At 47.7% G+C, this 27327-nt stretch overlaps 2 protein-coding genes across 3 annotated transcripts in view; one reads left to right on the top strand and one right to left on the bottom strand.

Moving 5' to 3' along the window:
• Positions 1-7352, top strand: part of ZNFX1 (zinc finger NFX1-type containing 1) — a 25841-nt gene extending 18489 nt beyond the window's left edge. The window contains exons 10-14 of the mRNA XM_040638449.1: positions 999-1153; positions 1508-1653; positions 2450-2560; positions 2873-2968; positions 3841-7352. Of these exons, the coding sequence (XP_040494383.1) occupies positions 999-1153; positions 1508-1653; positions 2450-2560; positions 2873-2968; positions 3841-6282 (2950 nt within the window). The 3' untranslated portion in view covers positions 6283-7352. The remainder of the gene's footprint in view (positions 1-998; positions 1154-1507; positions 1654-2449; positions 2561-2872; positions 2969-3840) is intronic.
• Positions 7353-8646: 1294 nt separating this feature from the next.
• On the bottom strand, positions 8647-26404 carry DDX27 (DEAD-box helicase 27). Of its 2 annotated transcripts, none has more exons than XM_008698024.2 (21): positions 26239-26404; positions 24576-24722; positions 22885-22944; positions 22467-22632; positions 21883-21926; positions 21671-21757; positions 20922-21027; positions 19535-19708; positions 18731-18881; positions 16403-16502; positions 16091-16232; positions 15041-15194; positions 14127-14208; positions 13854-14031; positions 12561-12667; positions 12277-12379; positions 10673-10767; positions 10469-10592; positions 9841-9928; positions 9203-9277; positions 8647-9076 (listed from the first exon to the last, which is right to left on the bottom strand). In XM_008698024.2, exons 1-21 carry the CDS (start codon positions 26332-26334, stop codon positions 9058-9060), a joined length of 2298 nt encoding a protein of 765 aa, XP_008696246.1. In that variant the 5' UTR covers positions 26335-26404; the 3' UTR covers positions 8647-9057. The 2 variants fall into 2 exon arrangements, with proteins under 2 accessions (XP_008696246.1, XP_040494384.1); XM_040638450.1 differs by having other exon boundaries at positions 26242-26404.
• Between the last annotated feature and the right edge of the window lie 923 nt (positions 26405-27327).

The raw sequence follows: 27327 nt of genomic DNA, 5'->3' as shown, positions 1-27327 counted from the left end.
CCCCCCCCCCCCCCCCCCCCCCCCGCTGTCGCTTCACCCCGACCTTCAGCAGTGTTAACTAATGATTGGTTGCATACCCCCACTGTGCTGAGTGCTAGGGGTGCAGCCACGGGATAAAACAGACACTAGGCTCTACCCTTACAGAGCTTAAAGTCTATCCAGGGAGACAAATTAGTCAATTGCACAAATAAAATGTTACAAGTGGACATAAACGCTAAGAAGGAAAGGAGCAAGGAGTGCTAAGAAGATTAACATGGGATCTGAGCTGGTCTGAGATATCCAGGAAAGTGACATCGGAGGCAAGATCTGAAGGATTAGTAGACATTAACAAAGCCAGCAGGGAATGGGGAACAGATGAAATTACGGGGACCAGATGCGTAAAGGCTTGACCTGGGAAGGAGTATGGCCATTTGAGAAATGAACAGAAGGCAGCCAGCATGTCTGTGGCTTAGAGAGAAATGGGACGTGAGGTCAAAGAGGTGGGCAGGGGCCTGACCTCAGGGCCTAATGAGGCAAAGACGAGGAGCCTGGATTATCAAAAGCCACTTTTCAAAGTGTATTGAAAAGCTGTTGGAACGTTTTACAGCAGAGTAGCCTAGTGAGCAGAGTAGTGTAGTGACACGATCTGTTTTAGTTGTAAACAAGACTCTGGAGCATTAGGGGAGGGGCCTCAGGCAGGAGTGGGGCAGGGAGAATTTGGGAGAGATTCTTGAAGCTTTTGAAGTCCCTTACTTGCTTCCCAATAATTAACATCTTTTCTTTATCCTACTCCCCTCCGTAGCTCCTGGCCACCTATGTACATGTCTCTGCACATCTTTTTTGTTGGGCATTTTGGACTTTTGGGTCCCAGTAAACCTGGGTCTTTCCTTCCTCTCTCTCTCTCTCTGGTCTGTAAGCTCCTCAAGGGTCTAGGTTCCACTTCATACACACCGAAGGGGGTTCCTCCACCTTCTCAAAGAGCACACATCTTCCTCTCTCTGGTTCTTCACATTCTTCAGGCTGTGGCTACAGATGTACCAGGCCGACACCCGCCGAAAGATCCTCAACTATGAGCGCCAGTACCGCACATCAGCTGAGAGAATGGCTGAGCTGAGGCTCCAGGAAGACCTGCACATCCTGAAAGATGCCCAGGTTGTAGGAATGACAACCACAGGTAAGAAAGCATGGGGAACTTTACCTGATCCAGGGGTCCACTCCTGGTGCCAAACTCCTATCAGACTATCTAGGACAGGTAAAGAGGAGCTGCTTTAGTAGGTTAGAGGGAAAAGGCCATGAGAAGCTACTGAAAGCAAGCTGTGTTTAGGGAAGTGATAGTAAAATGTACCCACTTGTTCCTGCTGCGTTCGGAACCCCAATAATGACCGACATGGGTGTGATGCTCTGGAGACCACCCAGCCGCACTTGTGGTCTCATTCAGGGGTGTGCGCAGCCCTGGCTGAATGTGAGGGCTCAGTTGTCCCAGGGTCCAGTGCCTCAGCTCAGGGAGCCTCTTCTCTCTTGACTCCAGGTGCTGCCAAATACCGTCAGATCCTGCAGAAGGTGGAACCTCGGATTGTCATTGTGGAAGAGGCTGCTGAAGTCCTTGAGGCCCACACCATTGCCACACTGAGCAAAGCTTGCCAGCACCTTATTCTGATTGGGGACCACCAGCAGGTAGGGCAGGAGCCCCTAGAAGATGAAGAGAGATGACTGAGGGGTGCACTCAGACAGAAGACCCCGGCCTCTCTGCTTCACCAGTCCTCAAGCTTGGTGGCTTTCTGTGATTCTTTCCCTCACTTTCCACATTCAATTTAAGAGCAAGTGCTCTTAGATTTGGGGTATATTTCAGAGGTGGTTTCATTCATTTTCTGTTCTCTGCTACTTTTATAATCTACAGTGTCCTTTTAAGTGGACTAGTCAAACAGTAAGCTCCCAGTTCCCCTACTTCCATTTTTGCTGTCCTCTAATCCATTCTTTATAAAGGAGCAAGTGAATATTAAATAAATAAATAAATCAGATCATGTCACTCTACAGCTTGAGACCCTCCAGTGATTTTCCATTGACTTAATATAAAAATCAGGCTTCTTAAAGTGGCTTACAGAGGCAAATAGTCTCAGGTTCAGCCTGCTTCTCTGACTTCTCCTATCACCATCTCATTTGCCCACTGTGTTCCCACCCCTGCCCTCCTTCCTGCTTCCTCTCATGGCTTGCTTTTCAAATGATAGGCACTTCCTCCATGCTGGCATCAACTCAGATGTCACTCTTTACAGAGGCCTATTTAAAGGAACTCCCACCCCTGGGCACTCTGTTACATCACCCTTATTTCTTGCCTTCATGGCCCTCTGGCTCTTTATCCTTAAGCTGTCAGTACTTAGAGCAGTGCACTTAAAAAACATTTTGATGGGTGGGAGGATGGATGGATGGATAAAATGTGTCAATACAGAGTCCTTAGACTTGTTTCTTTTCTCAGCTGCGCCCCAGTGCCAACGTGTATGATCTAGCCAAGAATTTCAACCTTGAGGTATCCCTCTTTGAACGGCTGGTGAAAGTAAACATTCCCTTTGTCCGTCTGAATTACCAGGTGAGAAGCTGAACTTCTGTTATTACCTTCCAAATGTCCAGGAGAAGTCTCCTGGGAGCCTGCCAACTGCCAGTAAGAAAGGTCTCATAAAAGTAAAACTGGTTTAGTAATGCAATGACTGTCAGACTTCTTTTCTGTTTCAAAATAGCACAAGATCAGCCTGTGTTGAGTTTGTGTTGGGCAAAGGAGCTGTTTACATTCTGCCTATTCTTTTCACATTACCTCCAGATTTTCCACCAGCAACCTAGCCTTTAGGAAACTATCTATTTGTTCTCTGCCCATGTTTCTAATGACATATATATCTTGTTTCAGCACCGCATGCGCCCTGAAATTGCCCGACTTTTGACCCCCTACATTTACCAGGATCTGGAGAATCATCCCTCTGTTCTCAAATATGAGAAGATAAAGGTGAGCCTGTCCTACCTGATCTTTCTGTGATGCTATCAACAACCTAGAAGGCTGTCTTTCCTTGGGAGGGAGAAGTGTTTTCAGAAGGGACTAGAGCCCGCTTTTTTTTTTCCTTAATTTTTCCTTTTCAGATTTTATTGAAGAGAGCGAGAGAGAGAGAGCATGAGCACGAGCAGGGTGGAGGGGTGGAGGGAGAAGGAGGCAGGCTCTCTGCTGAGCTGGGAGCCCAATGCAGGACTCGATCCCAGGACCCTGGGATTATGACCTGAGCCGGGACAGACACTTAACCGATTGAGCCACCCAGGCTCCCCTAGAGCCAGCTTTTTAAAAAGCTGGTTATTAAGGGGAGAGATAATAATAGAAGTTGAGAGATAGAGATGTGGGTTTTGAATCCCAGCTCTGCCACTTAGTAGTAGCTTTGTAACTTTTCAGCAAGTTATATACCATTTCCGAGTATCAGGGTCTTCTGTACGGTGAGAATAATGGGTACTGCCTTGTTTTGAAGGAGATAATGTGTGTAAAGCGGTCACGGTGGTGTGCTTGTAAGTTAGCTGCTCCCTCAACATCTTCATCATCATAGCTGCTATTTCCCGGACTATAATAGTTGGATTGTGGATGGCTGTTTTAAATATTTATATCTAAACAAATGTGTTGAAAACTAAAATAGACAAATTTTTTATCTGTTTCCCTACTTGCCATGGTCCCAAAAGAAAGCACATGGTGACTGACTCCAAAGTTAAAGATTGTGGTGCAAAGTTCACAAAGAGCTTTGCAGGGTCTCTCCCTGGAATAGGGTCAGTGGCCAATACATGTGGAGATAGAAAAAATTGCACGAGTGAACCTCCTAACGTATCACTTCTTTTCCTTTCTAGGGGGTCTCTTCCAACCTTTTCTTTGTGGAACACAACTTTCCTGAACAGGAAATCCAAGAAGGCAAAAGCCATCAGAATCAGCATGAGGCTCGCTTTGTGGTAGAACTGTGCAAGTACTTCCTGTGCCAGGAGTACCTGCCCTCCCAGATCACCATCCTCACCACCTACACCGGGCAGCTCTTCTGCCTGCGCAAACTCATGCCAGCCAAGACATTTGCTGGGGTCAAGGTCCATGTGGTTGACAAATACCAAGGAGAAGAGAATGACATCATCCTCCTCTCACTGGTGCGGAGCAACGAAGAAGGCAAGGTGGGTTTTCTCCAGATATCCAACCGCATCTGTGTGGCCTTGTCCCGTGCCAAGAAGGGGATGTACTGCATCGGAAACATGCAGATGCTGGCCAAGGTGCCCTTGTGGAGCAAGATCATCCATACTCTTCGAGAGAACAATCAAATCGGCCGCACGCTCCGGCTATGCTGCCAGAACCATCCCGATACCCACACCTTAGTATCCAAAGCTTCTGATTTCCAAAAAGTGCCCGAAGGAGGCTGCAGCCTACCCTGTGAGTTCCGGCTGGGCTGTGGGCACGTCTGCACCCGTGCCTGCCACCCCTATGATTCCTCACACAAGGAGTTCCAGTGCATGAAGCCATGCCAGAAGGTCATCTGCCAGGACGGGCACCGGTGCCCTCTGGTTTGCTTCCAGGAGTGTCAGCCCTGTCAGGTGAAGGTGCGTAAACTCATTCTTCGGTGCGGCCATGAACAAATGGTTCCTTGCTCCATGCCTGAGTCAGATTTTTGCTGCCAAGAGCCTTGCCCCAAGGTCTTAAAATGTGGGCACAGATGCAGCCACCCCTGTGGTGAAGACTGTGTGCGGTTGTGTTCGGAAATGGTCACCGTGAAACTCAAGTGTGGGCACAGCCAGCAGGTGAAGTGCGGTAATGTGCAAGACCTTATGTATGACCTGCCAGTCAAGTGTACCACCAAGTGTGGCACCGTCTTGGACTGCGGGCACCCTTGTCCCGGCTCCTGCCACAGCTGTTTCGAAGGGCGCTTTCATGAGCGCTGTCGGCAGCCCTGCAAGCGCCTGCTCATCTGCTCACACAAGTGCCAGGAGCCGTGCATCGGCGAGTGCCCACCCTGCCAGCGGACCTGCCAGAATCGCTGTGTCCACAGCCAGTGCAAGAAGAAGTGTGGGGAACTGTGCAGCCCCTGCGTGGAACCCTGTGTCTGGCGCTGCCAGCACTACCAGTGCACCAAACTCTGCTCTGAACCCTGCAACCGGCCCCCGTGCTACGTGCCTTGTACTAAGCTGCTGGCTTGTGGCCACCCCTGCATTGGTTTGTGTGGGGAGCCATGCCCCAAGAAGTGCCGTGTCTGCCACCAGGAGGAAGTCACCCAGATCTTCTTTGGCTTCGAGGATGAGCCTGATGCCCGCTTTGTGCAGCTAGAAGACTGCAGCCACATCTTTGAGGTGCAAGCCCTGGACCGCTACATGAATGAGCAGAAGGATGATGAAGTTGCCATCAGGTTGAAGGTGTGCCCTATCTGCCAGGTGCCCATCCGTAAAAACCTACGGTACGGAACCAGCATCAAACAGCGGCTGGAAGAGATTGAAATTGTCAAGGAAAAGATTCAGGGCTCAGCAGGGGAAATTGCAACCAGCCAGGAACGACTTAAGGCCCTGCTGGAGAGCAAGAGCCTCCTCCACCAGCTGCTTCCTGAAGACTTTGTGATGTTGAAGGAGAAGCTGGACCAGAAAAATCTGTCAGTGAAGGACCTGGGCCTTGTTGAGAATTACATCAGCTTCTATGACCACTTGGCTGGCCTGTGGGATTCTCTGAAAAAGGTGAAGGTCTCAGAGCAAGAGAGAGTGGGGATTCGACTAGAACAGGTCCATGAGTGGCTAGCCAAGAAGCGTTTGAGCTTTACCAGCCAGGAACTCGATGACCTCCAAAGTGAAATCCAGAGGCTCACGTACCTGGTGAACCTCCTGTCCCGCTGCAAGATAGCAGAGGGGAAGATGAAAGGTAGCACAGCAGAAGAGGTCTACAGTGTCCGGAAGATCCTTGAGAAAACATCTAAGTTCACCCAGGAGGATGAACAGCTTGTGCAGAAAAAGATGGAAGCTTTGAAAAACACCCTTCCCTGCTCTGGCCTGGGCATCTCAGAGGAAGAACGAGTGCAGATAGTCAATGCTATGGGTTTTCCTCGTGGCCACTGGTTCAAGTGTCCCAATGGCCACATCTATGTGATTAGCGATTGTGGGGGAGCCATGCAGAGGGGCACATGTCCTGACTGTAAGGAGGTGATTGGGGGCATAAATCATACTCTGGAAAGGAGCAATCAGCTTGCTTCTGAGATGGATGGAGCCCAGCACGCTGCCTGGTCTGACACAGCCAATAACCTGATGAACTTTGAAGAGATCCAGAGGATGATGTAGGAAGATGGCGCACCGCTGCCTTGTGCCTAGCCACGTCCTGGCTGGGGTCGGCTCCCTTGCGAAGGAACCGAAGTTTGTTTTTTACTATTGTCCTTTAGTCTTAGCACCTATTTAAGGATCCACTTTTAGGGGTTGCCCACATTTGTTTCTAGATTTCCCCTGCGCTAGAATAAGCACTTTACCTCCAGAACTGAGAGCAGAGTTAACAGATTTCTTCTCTTTTTTTCTCCTGCAAGTTAGTGGACAGGCTCCCTGGAGCACGTTTGGGGCTTCCAGCTCGGGCTACCTACTGGTATCTCTGGGTCCTGACTCAGTCAGATGTTTTTTCTGCAGTGCTCCGGGGCCACAGAGTATGAACTCAGTGAAGCAGACTCAATTCTAATTGCCAGGCCCTAACTTGTAGACTAACTTTAATTCTAATAAACAGAGGTCCAGAGGAGTTGTTTATGAACTGCTTATCCTTTCAAGGAGCACAAAAATCCCTCCCACCCTTCTCCTTGGGCACCCTCACTCCCGGAGACGGAGGCATGTGATAAGACAAAGACTTCAGTGACTAACCCTGACCCAGTTACATAACTGAGAGTGGGAAAGTTGTGACTACCCACAGCTGGGGGGCTTATGCAGCAGGCCCAGGCCAACTAAGGAGTGATCCCATACCCTCTCCTATGACCGGCACTTTGGGATGGTGGAGGTTTCTTTGCAGAAGTTCAGTAGTAGTGCTGGTTCCCCAGGGCCCTGAATGGAACTAAACTTAACATTTGGTACCAGCAGCACCTATCCAAAGTGTGACCCTTTGTCCCAACACTATTACAGCTTTTGCCTGGGCAGGGTTAGCATGCCAGCAGCTTCTGCAGGCTCCAGACCCATGCCAGAAGCCAGCCCCCAGGCCTGCTGCCTGCATACATTTTCCCTCAGTCCAGTGTTCCTAGAACAGACACTTAGGCATCTCAGGTCTTTCTAATGTTGGTGAGAAAAATGTCCTTTTCCTATGTATGCATATCCTTTTTTGTCTTTACTATGCACTTTAGCCTATAAAGCCAATTAATAAAAACGATGATTGAGAAAATCAATGGTCCACATTTGTCGTCAACTGTTAGAAGCAGCTCAAGCAGCTTGAGACAGTGAGGATGGGATTGGAGGCACTGCCTACAAGGAGGCCGGTCCTGTTTCTGTGGTGTGGGGTTTCTGTTTAGCTGGTGAGTCATTTTTACTCAAGGTAAAAAGAATTTTTGGTTATAAAAAGGTTTAACTTGAAGTTTCCTTCCCCAGAGGCAACTCTGTTAACAGCTTCCTGAGTCCTTCCAGAGGTAAGCTATGCACATGCAATGTATAAACCTTAAAACAAAAAACACGGTTCTGCACTTGGTTTTTTTAACCTAACAACCTTAGATGGACATTTGGTTTAGATTAGAGTTAGATTTCTGTAAGCAGATACACAGACAATGAGTCTGAACCATACTCCATCACGCAGGTGTGCCGTTATTTACTGAAATGGCGCCTTCTGTTGGAGACTGTTAGGTGCAGCCTAAATGAATGGCTTTGAACACATTCTTTTAATGTCATGGGTATGTGCTACTGGGTAACTATTATAATTTTTGAGCTGGTGGGGGGAAGTGTATGTATTCCTTAAAATTATATGGGACAGACTACAAACATACAGTTTTCTCAAGGGGTATCCCTTTCATCTAGTTGGCAAAGGAACCTAGGATTCAGAAAGGATGAGAACCACCACTCTAAAGGGTAAAAGCTGTTTTTTGCAACAAGGAGCTAATTTATCTGGGATCCCTTCTGTCCCCTTTGAGCTTCTTTCTCTCCAGCAGCATTTCCACAGCACAGTTAGAGTGTGGGTTCAGGGAGACCCTAGTTTCAAAACCTGAACTCCCAGTGTAACTTTGGAAAGCTACTCCCCTCTATGTGCAAAAGAGGGATGACTACTTCTCCCACAGGGTGTAGTGAATTTAATGAGACCGTGCTCGGTACACAGAATGTCTGGTATATGGCTGATGCTCGGTGGATTACTGCTTTTAGTTCTAGGACAGACATCAAGAGAACTTCTAGGAAGAATTTCCTCCACATCCAGGTCCTCTACAAGCGTAAAGATGGATTGGAAGTAGATGGGGTAGGGGCGCCTGGGTAGTGCAGTCGTTAAGCGTCTGCCTTCAGCTCAGTGCGTGATCCCGGTGTTCTGGGATCGAGCCCCACATCAGGCTCCTCGGCTGGGAGCCTGCTTCTTCCTCTCCCTCTCCCCTGCTGTGTTCCCTCTCTCGCTGGCTGTCTGTCACATAAATAAATAAAATCTTAAAAAAAAAAAAAAGGAAGTAAATGGGGTAGACTATGCTGAGGGATGAACAGAGGAATAAAATACACAATTCAGATTGGTTTATTCTCCCTCCCAAAATATACTTCCATTTGTTTTGGGGTTTTTTTTCTTAAGTTTTATTTAAGTAATCTCTACACCCTACACAGGGCTCAAACTCACAACCCCAAGGTAAGAGTCGTACACTCCTCCAAGCCAGCCAGGCACCCCCCATTTAACTTTATGTGAAACTTAATCAGCAAGAAGAGCCTTGGCTGACTCACAGGGATGCTTAGGAAATAAGTCTGCATGCCACCACCATCCCCTGATCTTATGTTCTTTTTTTTAATGTACAAATGACACAGACTTTACATTTAAAAAAAATTTTTTTTTACAAATGGAGAGAAGAGACCAAACCAGGATGACTTCCCACAAGGAAGGGATCTAAGAGCTGCCCCATGAACTTCAGGCCAACACAGCTACTTCTTCCTCTTGTACCTATGAAGAAAATCCGCAGAGTAAAGGCCAACTTCCAAAGCCAGAAAGAGGAAGGAGGAGCTTTCCCATCAAAGGTCCAATCCCAAACAGGCACAACCTCTGGCCCTCCGTAACGGCAAACATTACCTGGATTTAGACTTAAAGTTTCCTCCTCGCCTCTGGTGGGGCAAGCCCAACTTTTTCCTTTCTTCAAAGGAGGGGCTGCAAGTGAGAAGATGAGATGCTGAAACGAAGCTGGACAGACGGACAATGTCTCACTGCCGCCCCCACCCAGCTCCCACATGAAGCAGTAGCATCACCGAGGCACCGTTTTCGGGGCCTGAGGTTCTAAACCGGGTGTTTCCACCTGATAATATGGGACTGTGGAAGTCAGGGCCCAGCTTTAAAAAAAAGACCAGAAGCTTCATCCATTCCCAATCCAACCCCAGTCCAAGGGATATTGGAGTGGGGGTGGGGGGGGGGTATAACACATTCCTAAGAGCAAACCAGGATTCTTTGCCTTTCTAGCTCTCCTGAGAGAAAAGTCTACTTCTGAACCAGAAATTTTCACCTCCGAAGGCAGGAGGGCCTTAACACTTTCCTCCTGTTTTCACCCTGGGATCCAGAGATGGGCTTAACTGGGGGCAGGGGGGTGGTTTAGACAGGAACCCTTAAAATTATATATTATAAAGCTACAAGTATATGGGAATTGGGGAGGACAGGAGGGAGAAGGTGTATAGCTTCGATTAAAATACAAAGAGTCCCATGATGACTTAAAACTCTACCCGGCTCGATACTGTTTCAGGGCCTTCTTGCTTGTGTTGGTAAGTTCTTCATCAAATACAGATTTCTTCATCTGCTTTTGTTTCTTGGCTGTGCACAGAAAGAATGGGTTAGATATATCCTCTTTGGCCCAAGCTCCTAAATCCTATCCTTACACTCGGAGTAATGGTTCCAAGTTCAGTGGATGCTCTGACCAGATGATTTACTGACATGGCAACAAGACATTGGATCATTGGATCCCAGCAGAAAAGGGATGAAGAATTCAGAAGTGGCAGGTGTGATGAACCACTCCGAAGGATGACTGCACAGTCCCAAAGTGAAAAGAACCACTGAAATGTGAAATGGGCTGAAGACTGACTTCACTTCTTTTTACTCTGACCTGCTCCTCCAAGGGGCAGTTTGTAAGGACTTAAGCTCGAGTCAGAAAGGCCTGGGTTCAGATCCTAGCTCTCCCCATTAACCATGGGGTCACTTCACCACTTGAGAACCCAAAAATAACTGTACATACTGGTACACACATTACTCAAAAAATATGGGCTCTTATTATCCCTCCAATTTTCTCCCTGATCAGAAGCACAAGTTTCAGGGAGAACCTTCCTACCAGCTCCTGTGGGCTCCCCATCTGCCTACCAGGGCCTCTTGCTGGCTCCTCCTCAGGCATTGCTCGAGCCCTCTTGGCTCTGCGATTCCTCTTGGCCAGCCGCTCAGCAAACATCTGTGCCTTGAGGATTTCAAACTGGGACCTTTCCTCTGCCTGGAAGGAAGAATGATGTGAGTACAGAACAGACCAGGAAGCCCTGACCCATGCCACTGAGCAGGGACCCCGCCACTTACTGTCATCTCCCCCTTTTTCTTGGCATCCTTCATAAACTTCTTTCTCTTCTTCTTTCCTCTTAAGGCCAAGTCAAACACCTGCAGAGCCTTGGCAACTAGGATGAGGAGAGAGTACACGATTTCAGGTACCATTTTACATATTTTTTTAAAAGTACACATTTTAAATTGGTACATAAAAGTTCAAAATGAGAAGCAGCAAATCACATTCTCTGCTGGTGGTCACCTCCATCTCACTAACACGCTTCTTCCACTATTTCTCCATTAATCCACTTGAGACGTTCGTTATCTACCTCGTGTTGTGAAGGATGATTTGGTTCACTTATACTCCCAGACCTTCCTGCCATATAGTTGTATCTATGTTTAACACAGAAATTTAACATGCATGCACCCTTTTTGTCCCATCAGACATAAGCAGTATTTCTTAAATTGCTGGTACAACCTCTTTGGAGGGTAATTCTGCAATCCCTAACAAAATAATAAATGCACATATCCTCCGGCCTACAATTTCACTTTCGGGGATGTATCCTGCAAATCAAATACACGTGTTTAATTGTGAAGGGGCGTTTGTACAGTTAACTCACTGCATGGTTAGAAAAGAAAAGATTATAAACAACCTCAATGTCCCTCAACAGGGAATTAATTAAATAAATTATAATCTACCCACATGATGGAAGACCATGCAGCCATTTAAAAAAAAAAAAAAAAAGGCAGCTATGTATGTGCTTGGATAAAATCTAAGCTACAAAATTAACTTGAAAAAACAAAGTATAGAAAAATGTGAATTTGTTTGATAAAAAGGGGGTAGGGAGGGCAGGGAATACATATAAAAATCTTCCTGACTTAGTTCTTTTTAAATTGTGGCAAAATAGATAGAACATAAAATTTGCCATTTTACCCATTTTTTTTTTTTTTTTAATATTTGAGAGAGAGAGAGAGTGAGCAGGAAGAGAGGGAGAGGGAGAGAGTCTTAAGCAGATTCTGTGCTAAGCGTGGAGCCCGACACAGGGCTTGATCCCATGACCCTGAGATCATGACCTGAGCCGAAACCCCGTCGGACACTTACCCCAGTCAGACAACTGCACCACGCAGGCGCCCCTCACCCATTCTGAAGTACACAATTCAGTGGCATTGATTACATGCACAGTATTGCACAACTGTCACCATGACCTCTTTCTGTAACTTTTTCATCATCCCCAAACAGAAGCTCTGTAACCATTCATAACTCCCTCCCCACAACCCCTGTAATCTCTCTTCTACTTTCTGCATCGAAGGATTTACCTCACATAAGAAGAATCATTAACCATTTGTCCTTCTGCGTCTGGATCATGTCACTTAGGTTCACCCTTGCAGCGCGTACCAACTTCATTACGGCTAAACCATATTCTATCGTACACGCATACCCCGTTTCGCGTAACTGTTCATCTGCTGACAGACACAGGTCGCCTCTAGCCCTTGGCTACTGTGAATAATGCTTCAGTGGACACTGGCATACAGTGTGCCTCTGAGTCCTGTTCTCAGTTCTTCTGGGAATAGACCTAGCAGTGGCCTTGCTGAGTTCTAGGAGAATTCTGTGTTCAGCTTTTTGAGGGACCTCTCCAACATACTTTTTTCCTTCTTCCTCTCTTCCTTGGTCTGGAACCAGCTTCTCTCAGGCTCGTGGTTTGATGCCTCCTTCCCCTTCTCCAGGAGCCGCTTTGCTGTGTTGATCTGTGGAGAGAGCAAAAGGATGGCTGCCATGACAGCTCTGTCTGATAATATGTAGAACGGCAGCTGCAGGAAGGCACACGTCTGGCCGACACCGCGTTTCGTCAGGGCAGGACCAGCAGAGGCTGCCACAGCCTGCTTCCCGCCCAGCCCTGCAGGCCCCCCACCCTCCGCGCAGCCCCACCTGGGCTTCCGACTGCTGCAGCTCTTTCTCCTCGGCCTCTAGCTGCAGAACTGCATACACGTCCTTCTCCATCTTCTCAATCTTATCCCGGAATTTGAGAATGACATCTCAAAGGGAAGAGAACAACAAAAATTTTTAAGTAAGGATAAATACTGTGTAACTGATGAAAATAATACAGATGTGCGTTTAGTGACAAAAGAGAATTGGGGTTTCTTATGGGTGACTTCTCTGCTTCACAACACACACCCCCATCCCACCCCCCAAAGAGCCTGTTGCTCTTGGAATAAATTCCAAACTCCTACATGTGGTCCCTGCCCTCGGAGCTTCTATCTCTGCCCTTGTTCACCGTGCCCTAGGCCCTCTCTGGCTCTTCCTTGACTCTGACTCACACCACGTCTGTTCCTGCCTCAGAGGTTTTGCCCTGGTTTTCTCTGCTTGGCACACTGTCCGCAGACCACTCACAGCTGCCTCATTCTTATCTAGGACTCAGCTCAAATGCCATCTGTTCAGATGCCTTTCCTAAACAGCTTTCGAAAGCAGCATCTCTCCTCCTGTCATTCTGGATCACATCTACTCTTATTATTTATTGTCTTTTCCCCACCAGAGTATCAGCTGTTTTGTTTCCTGCTATATCCCTAATACCTAGGATAGAATAAACAGCACCGGGCACTTGGTAGTACTCCATAACTGCTAGAGGGAATGAATTAAGTGAAACTGAAAAAAAAAAAGAAAGAAAAAAAGACACGTATGAATGGAATAAAGGTCTCAAAGGATATGTGCCTAAATGCTAACAGTGGGGAGCCCTTCCACAAGCAATTACACTTTGGCTTTTATTTGCTAATTTCTAACACTGAATATATATTATTTTTATAAATTTAAAAAACAAAGGATGTGACCCTACAGATGAGAAGGAAATGAATGAAAGACATCTAGAACAAGTAAGTGCTGACCTCTTTCCCCCACCAAAAGGAAGGGGGGGGGGGCGCGGTGATTAATAGGGCTTTTGCCCCAAGAAGGAGGCTTCTCTTCCCAAAGGTTGGAAAGTAACCTATGAGTGGGGCAGTCGAGGCGTAAGTCTGTCTCATTCCCTTTCACACAGAGAGAGACACAGAGGGCAAGGTGAGACCGGTCCAGGGTCACTCAGCAAGGAAGCTGCAGGACTGGAGTCCAAATCCGGCTCCTGACTACTCTCACCTATGACCCCCTACTCCTGGCTCTGTCCCACAGAGTCTGGTCTAGGACCCTCCCTGTCCACCCCAACCGCCGTGAGCTGCTGCAGTAGTGCCCACTCACCTTGGGGAAGTACCCGGGCCTTCACGGGGGCCTTGGCGGCTTTCACGATCTCCTTTAGCATCTTCCGCTCTTCTTCTCCCACCAGAGACACTGAGCGCCCAGCCCTACCCGCCCGTGCTGTTCGTCCCACCCGGTGCACGTAATGCTTGATGGTGTTGGGCATCGTGAAGTTAATTACCTGGAAGGTCAAAGTCAGACCTGGGAGTTGGAGAGAGGACACAAGGAGGCAAAAAGACTCCCACCAAAAGTTCAAGGAAGATGGGGGCTACTCACCGTTTTAACACCCTCGATGTCAAGGCCACGAGCTGCCACATCTGTGGCCACAAGGATGTCGATCTGTTCGTCCTTAAAGCGCCTGGAAATAGCCACAAACAGATGTTCACCTAGATACTCAACCCCGAAAATGCTCCACAGGAGCCTGAGCCAGAAGAGAGAACACAAATCCTTTTGAATTCAACCAGGAGAGTACAGATTGTCAGTGATAATCTAAGAGAGATCCTAAACGTCAGACCGTCTAATACGCGACAACGTAAACATCCTGTGACGTAGAACAAACACAGTTTGGTTTATACCACCTTAAGCCCCAACTCCTACAAATACGAAAGTTCGGGAACCACAGAGCTAGACTGTAGAAGTAGCGTATGCAAATGTCTCAGCATTCAAAGCAGCCTTTCTTTAAGAAAATACCTTTCAGCTGCCTATGATAAATGCAGACAGATGAATTCTAAAGGGTCCCGCCTGGCCTACAAGCATGACTCCATTCTACGAGAATTAACAACAAAAAATACATGGAAAACACAGGACATGGCAAAGTACATCCTTAGGAAATGGTGGCTGGCTTTGATTTCAAATCTCGTTCTATCAGACCTAGGTATGCCCACTGCTCTGGAAAAGCTACAGAACACAGGACATGTGCTGTGCCTTCCCAAGTCAGGATTTCCTGCTGTGGCCCCACTCAGCAGCTCCAACACTCGAGCCCTGGGGCTTCTGCAAGACTACGAGGAGTTCCGAATGTATCTAAGACATAACCTTACAGCAGCTGGACTAAAATCTTGAAAGTGGGGAACTGTGCCATCTGCATCCCCTGCAATCTCTCTAACGTGACCTCTGGGTGGTTATTTTCTCTGTCTCTATGAGGAGAGCCCTCTCTGAAGGATGGGTGGGAGCCTGAGCCTCCCAAAGCTTACCGGAGGGCTTCCAGCCGCTGCGTCTGTGACAGGTTGCCGTGGAGCTCGCCCACCTGCAGCCCCATGAGCCCCAGAAGGATGTGCATGCGGTGGGCCTGCTTCTTGGTCTGGGTGAACAGCATCACATGGTCAGTGAAGGTTCTTGTCAGCAGAGCTGGGGGGAGAGAGGAGTGAGCTGGAAGCCACTTCCAATACATACACCCTCCACACCTGTGAAGTGGCTGCTGTGGCTGGCACCGGGGGAGAGAGGCAAGGTCCCTGCCTTGTGAGGCTCACATTCCAGGGCACAGAAGAGAGGCCAATTCCCAATTCCCAAAGGTGACAAATGCTGTGAGAGAATGAAGGAAAGATGGGGACACAGCTTTAGGGCTGGCCTCTCTTAAGAGGTGATGTTAGGCTGAATGACAGGGCAGGCTTGTTCACAAGATTTGGGGGAAGATTCCAGCCAGAGGAAGGAGCAAATGTGAAGGCCGCAAGGAAGGACAAGCTTGGTGGCTTTGAGAGAACGAAAGCAAGAGTGTGGCTGGGCATCCAGGCAGGCAGGGGCCAAGTCCCAGAGGGCTGTACCGGACTCACTAAGGAGTGTAGACTGTGGTCTGAGAGCAACGGGAGACACCCGACAGTTGTAAATAGGGAGGAAACATGGGTGAATGTTCGCTTGTAAATGATCATTTTAAATGATCTGCAGTGTGGAGAATGGGTCAGCAAGGGACAAGAGTGGGAGTAGGAGCCAAGTCCAAGGCCACTGCAACAATTCAGGAAAGAGTCAGCAGCTTGAAACAAGGGCCAGAGGGGCAGTTGTGGAGGAAGTAGTTGGGTGTTCAGTAGGACCTAAGGAGGACTGGACAGTGGAAGGGAGGTGAGATGACAGAAGAAAGGGAGGAAGGACCCATGGCCAAAGTGGCAGAGCACATTAACGGCAGTACCACACAGCAGGTCAGGGAAGTCCATCAGAGCAGGTGCCAGGCAACACCCAGCCGCTTGAGTGTGCCACCCAGAAGGCCAAGGGAGTCCAGCACCCCCCTGTCCAGTCCCTCCCTGGGCTTTCACCTGCCACAATGGCTTCCCGGTCGCCTTCCCGATTCGGCCGGATCCGGATGAACTCCTGCCGCAGGAAGGGGGCCACGTCCGTGTTGCTGTTGACAAATATTCGGACAGGATTCTTCAAGGAAACAGAAGCCAGATCTTTTACCTGCCCAGGACAAACACAGGGATGCTCACTGGCCTGCCAGGAGGCAGGGGGTAGGGGGTGGGAGTAGAGGTGGAGGCAAGCCACACTTGCCCCAGGCCACCCCCTGCAGTCCAGCCTGGGTCCTCTGCATCCGTCCATTCACCCAGCCAAGCAGAATTCCTATGGCCCACCTCATCTGTCATGGTGGCTGAGAAGAGCATGGTCTGGCGGTGGTGGGAACACATCCGGATGATCTCCTTCATCTGCTCCTCGAAGTACTCGTCCAACATCCTGATGAAGAGGGAGAAGGAATCAAGAGAAATGGACTGAGTTTGCATCTGTCACAATGACGGACAGAAAACATCGGACAAGCTGATGTTCTGATGTTGTAACTGGTTATGCTTCAGGCTCATTTATTTACCCATGTATTAATATTGTTAGGTTACCCTTCCACTAAGATTTATCAAGAACTAGCATTTGGCCACATTTGTTTTATCTCCTTTTTTCTTTTTGCTGAACTGTATATAAGTAAGTGGCAGACATCACAACACCTTCCCCCTAACGATCTCAGCACACGTTCCCTAAGAAAGGACCTTCTCCCTATACAGCCATCATGTCATTGTCACACCCCAAACATTTAAGTGTTTGAATAATACCTGAAGTACAGTCCAAATTCAAATATCCCTAACTGTCCCCAAAATGTCATTTTATAGCGATCTTTTTATTTTTTTAATCCAGGAAACCAAAGTTCCTATGTTGCATTGGTTGTCATGTTTCTTTAGTCTCCCTTAATCTAGAGAAGTCTCCTTAAGCTTTCACATTCTGTCTTTGTCTGCTCAGTTCCCAGTGACTGGATTCGGTTAACTCATCGCAGCGAGAAGGTACAGCGGCGCGGCTGTGCACTTCCCTCAACATCGAGAGACACAGACCGTCCGTTTGCTCCAGTACCACTGACGTGAGTTTGATCACATGGTTGACGTGGCATCGGCCAGTTCTCTTTGCTGTAAAGGAACCTTCTTCTCTTTGTAGATAATATTAATCAGTAGGATTACTTTGACTCCAATTTGTTCAGCTGACTCAATCCTTCACAGTTCTTCCCCCAGTTCAGGCTCCAGTCGAGCATCACGTACCACATTGAGTTGTCATGGTCCTTGATCTCTTTAATAGGAAACATGCAGCCTTTCTTGGTCTTCTGAGACTTTAACATTTTTTAAGAATACAATTTTCTTCCCCTTTAAAACTGTGATCAGATTACATTCCCTTTGCTCAGGAAGATCTCCTTTACCTCCCTCATGACTCAAGAATGGTTCATTTGCTCTGGGGGATCCAATCGGTTATTCAACAAACACTTACTGAGCACCTGCTAGATACCAGACACAACCCTGGGCACAGAGCAGCAAGCACCACGAAGCCGGCCCTTCACAATATGGTCCAGGGGAGAGGAGGTCACAACCACCACACAGGCACTCAGGCGACAATGTGGGAGGCTGGAGAGGCACAGCACCTCAGAGGACGGGAAGCAGGAACTGTTCAGACAGTGGTCAGCAAAGGTGCTTCGGGTAAGTGACAACTGGAGCAGAACCTGAGGAGGTACAGGTCATTCCAAACTGAGGGGACAGCAAGCGCAGAAGCCCTGACGTGGGGCTGTGCTGACAGGACTTCCCAATGGACGCTGTGTGGTGGGAGATGAGGCCACAAGAGTGATGCAAAGGATTCTGGCCTGACCCACTGGGAGGACGGAGCTGCCATGCACGGACGTGGGAAGAGGGAGGGGCGTACGGGGTCCGAAGCCCGGCTCCAGACCTGTTTAGTGTGGAGATGCTTTAATTGGAGAGTAAACCTGCACAGGCTTTGGGGTTATTTGTGGCCTCCTTCCCCTACCTCCACTTTGATCACGAGTCCAGTTCACTGAGGTTCATTCTGTTCGGTCATGAAGGAAAGAGGTGAGCAGATGGGACCCATATGAGAGAAAGGGGGGGAGGGGGTCCCCTACCACAGTAACAGAGGCTGTTCAATCCTCACCGTGCACTGGCACTCTACCTGTATTACTCCTTGAATCCTCAACACCATGAGGGGGTATTATTCTTACCCCTCACTTACAAACAAGAGATTTGCTTTAGAATCCACATAACAGGGGCGCCTGCCTGGCTCAGCCGGTGGAGCAGGATACTCTTGATGTCAGGGTTGTGAGTTCGAGTTCCATGTTGAGTATAGGGATTACTTAAAAATTTTAAAAATCTTAAAAAAAAAAAAGAACCTAAATAATATTTCCAAATCTCTGTTAGGAAACGGTAGAACCAGAATTTGATCTACCCTCCCTCTTAACCGTCCCATTAGAGAGAAAAAAAGCAGGATAATCGAGACGAACAATGAACAGATGTCCACATGTGAGCAGCTGAATTGGCATCGCACGCATGGCTATGGCAAGATCCATGAAGAATCATGCAGAGGCAGGTTCTCTTCTGGGGTGCGGCCCCCAGGACCCCGGAGCACTTGGGGCCCCACCGTTTCAGATGTACCTGTCAGCCTCATCCAGGATGAGCACCTCAATGCTGCTCAGGTGGAAGGAAGGGCAGTTGTGGAGGTGATCGATGAGCCGGCCTGGGGTGGCGATGAGGATGTCAGGCGCTGCCCTCAGAGCTGCTTCCTGAGACTTCACGTCCAGGCCTCCTGCAGAGAAGAGCCCCGCCAGGTGGCCGAGTCAGTCAGTTGTTCAACAGCATGGACCGGGCCCTGCCACCTGCCACGTCCCGTGCCAGATGCAGGGGAAACAGCAGAGAACGAGACTGACTAAGGCCCCGCTTGTGTGGATTTTACAAGATGTTGGGAGAAACAGATTATTTCATTACAACTGTGCTAAGTGTGAAAAAAGATGATGACATGAAGGCACTTCAGAATAGAAGGACTCAAACACCCAAGGACTGACAGAAGCAGCTGCGAAAGCAAATGATTTCTCCATCACCTTTGCCTTCCCACTGCAGAGGGAGGGTCACGTGAAGGTTGGTGAACAGTACCATAGAACATCATCAGAAAAAATCTGCCCCAAATATTTGATTCTTTATTCATAGAAGGAAGAAATTACATCCTAAATTTGTTCAGTCCCAAGAAAATTTTTTTGCCCTGAATTCTGAAGTTTCATTTTTTAAGGCTGGTGAAATCTCAGTGAAACCCTCTCCCCTCCCCCCAACTCTCTACTCTGAAAACACCTCATCTGGTTTTTCAAGTGGGTTTAATCATAGGAAGGCCTTCCTGGTACCCGTCATCCTCAGATGGTGGGCCCCCCCGCCCCACTTCACAGTCTCTCAGGGGCGTCAGACACTCACCCACGGCCAGGCAGGTGGTGATGTTGCAGAACTGAGCCAGCTGCTTGGTGACGGAGTGCACCTGGATGCCCAGCTCTCGGGTGGGAACCAGCACGAGCACGCGTGTGACCGGAGCCTGGCGGGGTTTGTAGATCAGACGCTCCAGGACGGGCAGGGCGAAAGCAGCGGTTTTACCTGGAGAAGAAGGCAGCAGAAAACAGTGAGACGAGCTTCAGTCCCTTCAAGGTTCAGATTTTCACCTGAGCCCAGAAAACCTACCTATCTGCTCAGGCGGAAATTAAGCAACTTTTTTTTTAATAAGCTTTTTTTCTGGTTTTAAACCACAGGGTCAATGTAAAAAATCTGAGAAGTACAAAAAAATATGAAAATAATAAAAATCACCCACAACTCTGCCAACCAGAGATAAACATTAACATAATGTTATCGAGATTGCCAATATTTTTCTTAATGGACAAAAATATAAAAATAAAAAATTTAATGCAATAACACTATATATTCTGTTCAGTAATCCCCTTTCAAAAAAAGCATAACAGGGGCACGTGGCTGGCTGAGTTGCTAGAACATACAGCTCTTGATCTTGGGGTGACAGGTTTGAGCCCCACACTGGATGTAGAGATCACTTAAAAAAAAAAAAATGTATTTCCTGTTTCTTTATTTTTAAATGGTTGCATAATAATTCTATCATGTGACTACTTCTATAATTAACTGTACTGACCTACAACACCATGATGAACGTCTGTTTCATAAAATCTTTATTCCTATTGCAGCACCTGGGTGGCTCAGTTGGTTGGGTGTCTGACTCTTGATTTCGGATCAGGTCGTGATCTCAGGGTCGTGGGATAGAGCCTTGCATTGGGCTCTGCTCTCAGCGGGGAGTCTGCTTGAGGATTCTCTCTCTCCTTTACCCTCTCTCCCTGCCCCTCTTAAATTAAAAAAAAAAAAAAACTTTACTCCTATTATGGCAGCAACAAGAGATCACAAGCACAGAGACACCCTAATACGATAGTTATAGGTCACAGATTTCAGGGAGTCTCATGAAGGTCACTTTTATTTATACATAAGCCCCAGTCATAGGAGTAAAGATTCTATGAAAAGAATGTTCATCACAATGTTGTATATTAACGAAGTTAATTATAGAGTAGAAACAGTTATGTAATAGAATACCATACAACCATATTTTAAAAGTGAAGAGTACTTAGAGAAATAGGAAAATGTATGTTGAGGTTTTTAACAGGGTTAGGGTTATAGTGTTATTGCATTACAATGTGTATTTGCATATTTAGCCAAGTGGCCCTGGGGTAGATCAACCTAGACCCCTACTGCAGGTTGAACAGCCTCCTCCTGCCTCCTCCTCTCCTCGCCCCCCCCAAGTCACTATCCTTTTTACCTGTCCCAGTGGCTGCACAGGCACAGATATCCTTCCCCAACAGACCCACAGGTATGCAGGCCTTCTGGATTGGGGTGGGCTGCTTGAAGCCCATGACTGTAATGGCCTGAAGAGAAAAGACAGCAGGAAACAAACAAGGCAGGTTTCCCCACAGGCGGTAACTGCTTCAGTCCCTCCCAGTCATTCATTCTACAAACATTCATCGAGTGCCAACCATGTCGGAGACCTGTTCAAGGCACTGAGATATAGCAGTAAACCAAAGAAATAAAGACCCTGCCCTTGGCAATCTTACAGACTGGTAGGAAAAAAGACCAAACACCATTACATGCCATATGGAGAAAACCACAGCAGTCCAGGAGGCGGGGGACGAGTACGATTTACAGTAGGGTCAGGGAAAGTCCCATTGAGCAGAGGATGCTGAGTAGAACCCTGAAAGAGGCGAGGAGCACCCCAACCAGATCGCTGGAAAAACCTTCCAGGCAGAGGGAACAGTAAGTGCAAAGGCCCTGAGGAAGAAAACGCCTAACCTGTTTGAGGGCCAGGGAGGAGCCCAAGGTGGCCAGAGCAGAATGCGTGCTAGGAGACCTCACCAGAGGAGACCAAAAAGGGCAGGGCCTTATAGGCCAACATGGAACTTTTTAAGAGGGTTCTCTGGCAGCTGTGTGGACAACAGAATTTAGGGAGGCAAAGAGCCCAGTTTAGGGCAGGGTGACTGCAATAATCCCATGGTTGCCGAAAGAAGCCACTACCTTCAGGAGAGGGCGGGAAAGGTTCATGTCCTGGAATGAGAGGTTTTCATCATACTGAGATGCATCTTCAAAAAATCCTCCTGTTTCCTACACCGGGAAATCAAAAGATAGAACGAGAATTCAGCAAAATGGGCCTGAGGAAACTAACTGGCCTTAAAATCCTGTCAGGCTGCAAAAATACGCTGTATGCTGTCTTCCACGCTCATGCTCACCTGTCCTTTCTTCTTCTTCTTCCGCTCCTTTACTTTGAGTGTGTCTGTGGAGAAAAACAGAACGACCATCAGCGTTCATACTTACTGAGCATCTATAATCTGCCAGCCGCTGTCCTAAGTGCCTTCCGTGGATACCTCACTGAACCCACACAACAGCCTGAGGGAGCTACTGTCATTAGCCTCGTTTGACGGTGAGGACAGCGTGCAGCAAACTCGGCAAGTACCAGAGACCAGGCTCTCAACCACTGCACTCTATTATCATGCCTGAGCACTCACTTCTGCAAGAAATATTTATGGAGCACCCACTACGTGGCCCGGTGGGATGTGGGGGACCTATAACCCCAAATAAGTCTGAGTCTTAGAGGTGCCAGCAGCTGTGCGGGGCTGAGGAGGAGGAAAAGGGTACAGTCTGCCGGCGAAGTACACCCACCCTAACAAAACCCCACGAAAAACGGGAAGCTAGAAGGAGTTCGACCTGGAGATCTTAAATGTGACTGTGTAGAACACAGGAAATCCTACAAAGGAAAGGTGGACTCTTTCCAATTTCCTGCCCCCGTTTCCTACAGCGCCTCTGTGGCGCCTACCTGCTTTGGTGAGGATGTTCTCATCAGCTGACGAGTAATCCGTCTCTGAGTCTTCGTCTTCTGGGCCTTCCTCATCTTTCCCTTCAGAGTCTTCCTGCTCCTCCGGTTCAGAGCCCTCCTTTGCTTCTTTCACCTTCTCTAACTTCGCAGACTTGGCTTCTTTATCCTGGAAAAAAATATTACAGTGAAGCAAGGCAACTACAAACTTCAGGAAATCCAGAACCTCTGAAGAGCATTACCATGCTCTCCGGCCTGGGCAGAGCGCTCTGTGGACTCTCAGTGATTATTAAGAACAGACACACAGAGAAGCCTGTGTGCACCGCCGCACTCCAATTCAGGCTTAAAGAAAAATGGTGGGGTCGTGTGGAGGGCAAAGCTCCGGGCTTTACACGGAGAAGCACCTGCTCTGCTTTCTCACCTCTGTTTTCCTTTTCTTGCGGACTTTCTCAATCTTCTCATCTAATGTAGTGGCTGCCCTCTGCAGATAAAAATAAGATGAATAAGAAAGACATATATGGGAAAGACACAAAGCAAGGTTTCTCTGAGGGCTGGGTCTCCAACGTTAATATAGAAGAGGCTTGTCTGTCCTTGGACAGATTAATCAATCTGCAGATTATTCACAACCACCACCAAACAACGTAACAAATAAAGAGTCAAGTGTGAAAAACCTTTACTTGGAACCAAGAACATCCACATTTTAGAAGGTGTTTACAATTTAGAAGAATAGAATTACCAAGAGATGTCACATTTATTTATCTGAATGCTACTTAGAAAAACCCTTCCCCACGCTAATCAGACAAAATTTAGCCTAGCAATTAAATACTGAAATCAAAGGAAACTCCGGTAATGCTGGATACTGCTAAAACTTTTAGAAAGGGTAAGTAATGGCAGGCCTCCCTCATATATGCTCAAAGCACCCTGAACTGCCACAGTATTTGCCACAACTATAATTAACTGTGTAATTATTTGTTTACTTATCTTCTACCCTGCTGGCCTGCAAGCTTTGTAAGACCAAGTCTTTAATTACATGGGGTCTATATGCCCAGACCTGGGAACAAACGTAATACTTGTTAAGTGAACCTGGAGTGAACTTTCATCAAAACGTGGAACAGGGGAACAAACACTTCATAATTAATTTGAAAAAGGAAAATTTTTCTGGCATTCTCTGAAAAAATACTGAAAAGGAAAAAAAAAATCACAAAGAAATCCTGTGCAGGCGACCATGAAGAGGCAATGCGGGTTTATTTTATCACCACACCAACAGAGTCGGGAGTAAATAGCTCTGAGCAGGCAGTACTTCTCTGAGGCCCATGGAATGGAAAACAATGCTGATGCGTCTTCTAGCTCGCTCACCAGATTCAAAGGAAAACATGGGATCTTGGCAAATAAGCAGATGACAGTGACATTTGTGGCAGCCTTGGCTATGCTGTGGGGGAACCAGGGACCCTAAACAGTGAGATCACCTGGCAAGTGACAGAATGACAGTATCTGTGGGACAGATCAAAACACTACTACCAAGGGTGCACGCCAGACTGTTCTTTGTTACAAACTAAAGTAACAAAAGTTTCTCTCTAGTATTCAAAACAAGGAGGGAACACCTATAAAGAGACCATTTTAACATAGCTACGCTCATTTTTTTTAAGTCAAGCAATTTATACGTAATATTTGGTATTCCTAAACCATTAGACCAGTAATCAGATTCCCTCTAAAACATTTTTCTCACATTTTAGGTGTATAATATCAGGAAGGTCTCCCTCAATATATACTGAAGTTAATCTAAGTTCGCCACACCCTCCTCGAGGAAAAGCCATCATGGATATCTTCTAACGAAGGAAATAAGATATTTCTGATACTGTAAAATATTCATGTGTTTTAACTAGTCTGTAATAGAATCTATGTTGCCACATTTTACACTTCGGTTTTAATCAAGACGGGGTTACTTGTGCCTGCTTCTCCCCACCCCCTCAAAACTATACCACATATTTCCAAGAGTTCCAGCATTTGCTGAATGTAAGCAGACGGCAAAAAGCAGAGAGGTTAGACCCTGAAACCTACTGTCCAACCTTAACAGCCCACGGCCCGGAACTGCCTATCACTGTCCGTTCTCACCTTCTTCTTGAGCTGGCTCATGACATCAGCCATGGCCCAGCTGCCATCATATGCCCCCTCCTTCTCAGTGAAAATGAAGTCAGGGTTGAAATCAGCACTGCGGTTCTTCTGCAAGGCTTTCTGCTTTCTTCCCAGCACAATGGGCCCCTGGGAAGAGGGAGAAGCAGGATGACTACGGCGCTGAGATGAAAGAACACACAATAGGAATCTACGGTTGTCATGGGAGATTTTAGCACAGCTCTCTCAGTAACTTACAGATCATGCAGACAAAAAATAAGTGCAGAAAATCTGAAGAGCACAATCAATGAGCTTCATTCCTGTGAACATATAGACAAGGCGGCATCTACCACTGGAGAGTGTGCGTTCCGAACAAACACGGAATAGGTGCAAAAACTGATCACACAGGAGGCCTTTAGGCAAATCTTCAAAAAGTTTCAAAGAATCAATATCATACAGACGCTTTTCTCTTGCAGCAATTCAATTAAGTTAGAAACACAAAAACCCATTCATCTAAAAACTGGAAAGGAAGGAAGGCTGGCTGAATTATGGCTTCTGAGAACTAGAAAGTGCTACACTGACCTTTGTTCTTCACTTTAAACAATCTCATAAGAACTCTCACCCTAAAGTTTATTATTAATAATGATTACATAGTGGAACTATTGATAGCTGTACAGCACTTCATATTTTGACTTTGGTATTATCATTTGCCATATTTGCTCCACTACTTTTTAATGATAGTTTTCCATTCAAGAAATGAAAAGATCATTCCAGCTGCTAAGTAGTGAATGGGGGAGGGGGGAGAGAAAGAGCTGGAGACCAGGTACCTCAGGTTGCTGGGTCTCCAGGCACAAGGTGGCAGTGGCTTGGGCTAGGGTAGGCTAGGAGAAAGGGGGAAAAATTAAAGGGCGATTCCTGAGCTAGTCTGAATGAAACTGGAGGGGAGTGAGAAGGAAGACGCTGTAAAGGATGACGCTTAGGTTTCTGGCTTGAGATGGAGCAGGTTGGGAAGGTGAGGGAGACCCGAGTTAGCTTTGGTGAAGCTGAATTCGTGGAGGCCGTGGGACACCCGCGCGGAGGTGTCTGTAGGCAGATGAGGCTACAGTGGGGCAAACACCCGGGCTGGATCTTTGTAGGTTGAGCACCTTTTTCATGACACTGTTCCTCTTTTAATTGCCACACTGCTTAACGTCTGTAACCCTCCTCCCACCCGGCATAAGCTTCAGAAGAGTGGTGTCCTTGCCCATCTTGTTCACTACTGCGTCCCGAACGCTGAACACTAGGTGTAGCCTGCAGACACCTCCACCTGGGTGTCCCATGGCCTCCATGTCAATAAATACTGGCTTAATGAACGAACCCCTGATCAGGAACCACGACTGGCTTCGCCTCTGGAGCTCTATTACACAGAGCCTGGATTCAACATCAGTGAAGGGGTACTGAGCTCGCCAACACCACACGGCGCGTTACCGGCAAGGCGCAGAGGTGAGCAAAAGCGGTTGGTGACCAAACTGAGGAAGATCTCGGGGTCCCCTTCCAGGACACTTGCCGACCTGGCAGGAGGATGCTGAGAAGCTAGGGGCAGGGGCCCGAGGAATCACGGAGAAGGCAAGCAGTCACGGAAATCCGACTGCACGCCACCGCGCCCCCAACCCCGATCAACTCATACCTCCTCCTCCTCCTCGTCCCCGGAGTCAGACTCAGGATCCCCCGGCACTTCGTCATCTTCGCCTATGGTCCCGATTAAACCCAGCTCCTCAAGCATGCTGCCGTTGCCCCACTTCCGGAAATCAGCTCTCACGCAGGCCAGCCCTTACTTTCGGACTGCCTCCTCGTCGTCACTGCGCATGTGCTGACATCACTTCCGCTTGGGGGAAGGCCCCGCGGCGCTCCCTCCTTCGAGCGCCAAGTGCGCACGCGGCAATCTGGGAGGTGGTTTCGGGTGACGGAGTCCAGAGCCCGCTGGGCTTGGGTGAATTTCTTTGTCTTGGTGCGCCGGCCGCGGCGTGCGGCGTGCGACGTGCGGAGGAAGTACGCTGGCGGAGCTGTGTTCCCGTGTGTTTACGGACGGAAAGTTGGCGGAAGAAATGGCAGTAAACGGTTAGCAGGGATTGCTACTGGGCAGTAGAACTATGTGATTTTTATTTTCTTCTTAGATTTTTTCCGCAATGCACATTTATTTTCATTAAAAAAAAATAAACAAAAATAAGAATAGTTAGCACTTATATAGCAGTTACTGTGTCCGGAGAACTGATTAAAGTACTTTTACATGCATTACCTAGTTTAATCCTCATAGCAACCCTAGCAGAAGGTACCATTACTGTGGACATTTTACGTACGGGGAGACTGAGACAGAGGAAAGTTCCCAAGGCCACCGAGCCAAGATTACAACCCAGGCAGTTGCTCTAGAGTCTGGAAAGTACCTCCCAGAGCTTACCAGTAACTTTTCCTCTCCTTTCCTAGTGTGGAAATCTTGGCTCGTACCTGCAGCTCACGATCATCTTCTTTAGGCAACTTTCCCTAAACATCACCTCAAACATGTAGTTCTCCCAGACTACCCATCCTTGGTAGCTATTTGCTCCCGTGTGCATGTGATTTTTACCATTTTCAAGTGTACGGTTCAGTGGCATTCATTGCATTCACGATGTTGTGCAACCATCACTACTGTATATTTACATACAGAGTTCTTTTCATGAGCACAAATGAACTCTATAACTATTAAGCAGTAGGTCCCCGTTCTTCTCTCCCCAGTCCTGAT

Source organism: Ursus maritimus, unplaced genomic scaffold, assembly GCF_017311325.1.
Source record: "Ursus maritimus isolate PB19 unplaced genomic scaffold, ASM1731132v1 scaffold_22, whole genome shotgun sequence".
NCBI lineage: Eukaryota > Metazoa > Chordata > Mammalia > Carnivora > Ursidae > Ursus > Ursus maritimus.
Note: the sequence above shows the minus strand (reverse complement) of the source record. Positions and strands in the feature narration are given on the sequence as shown.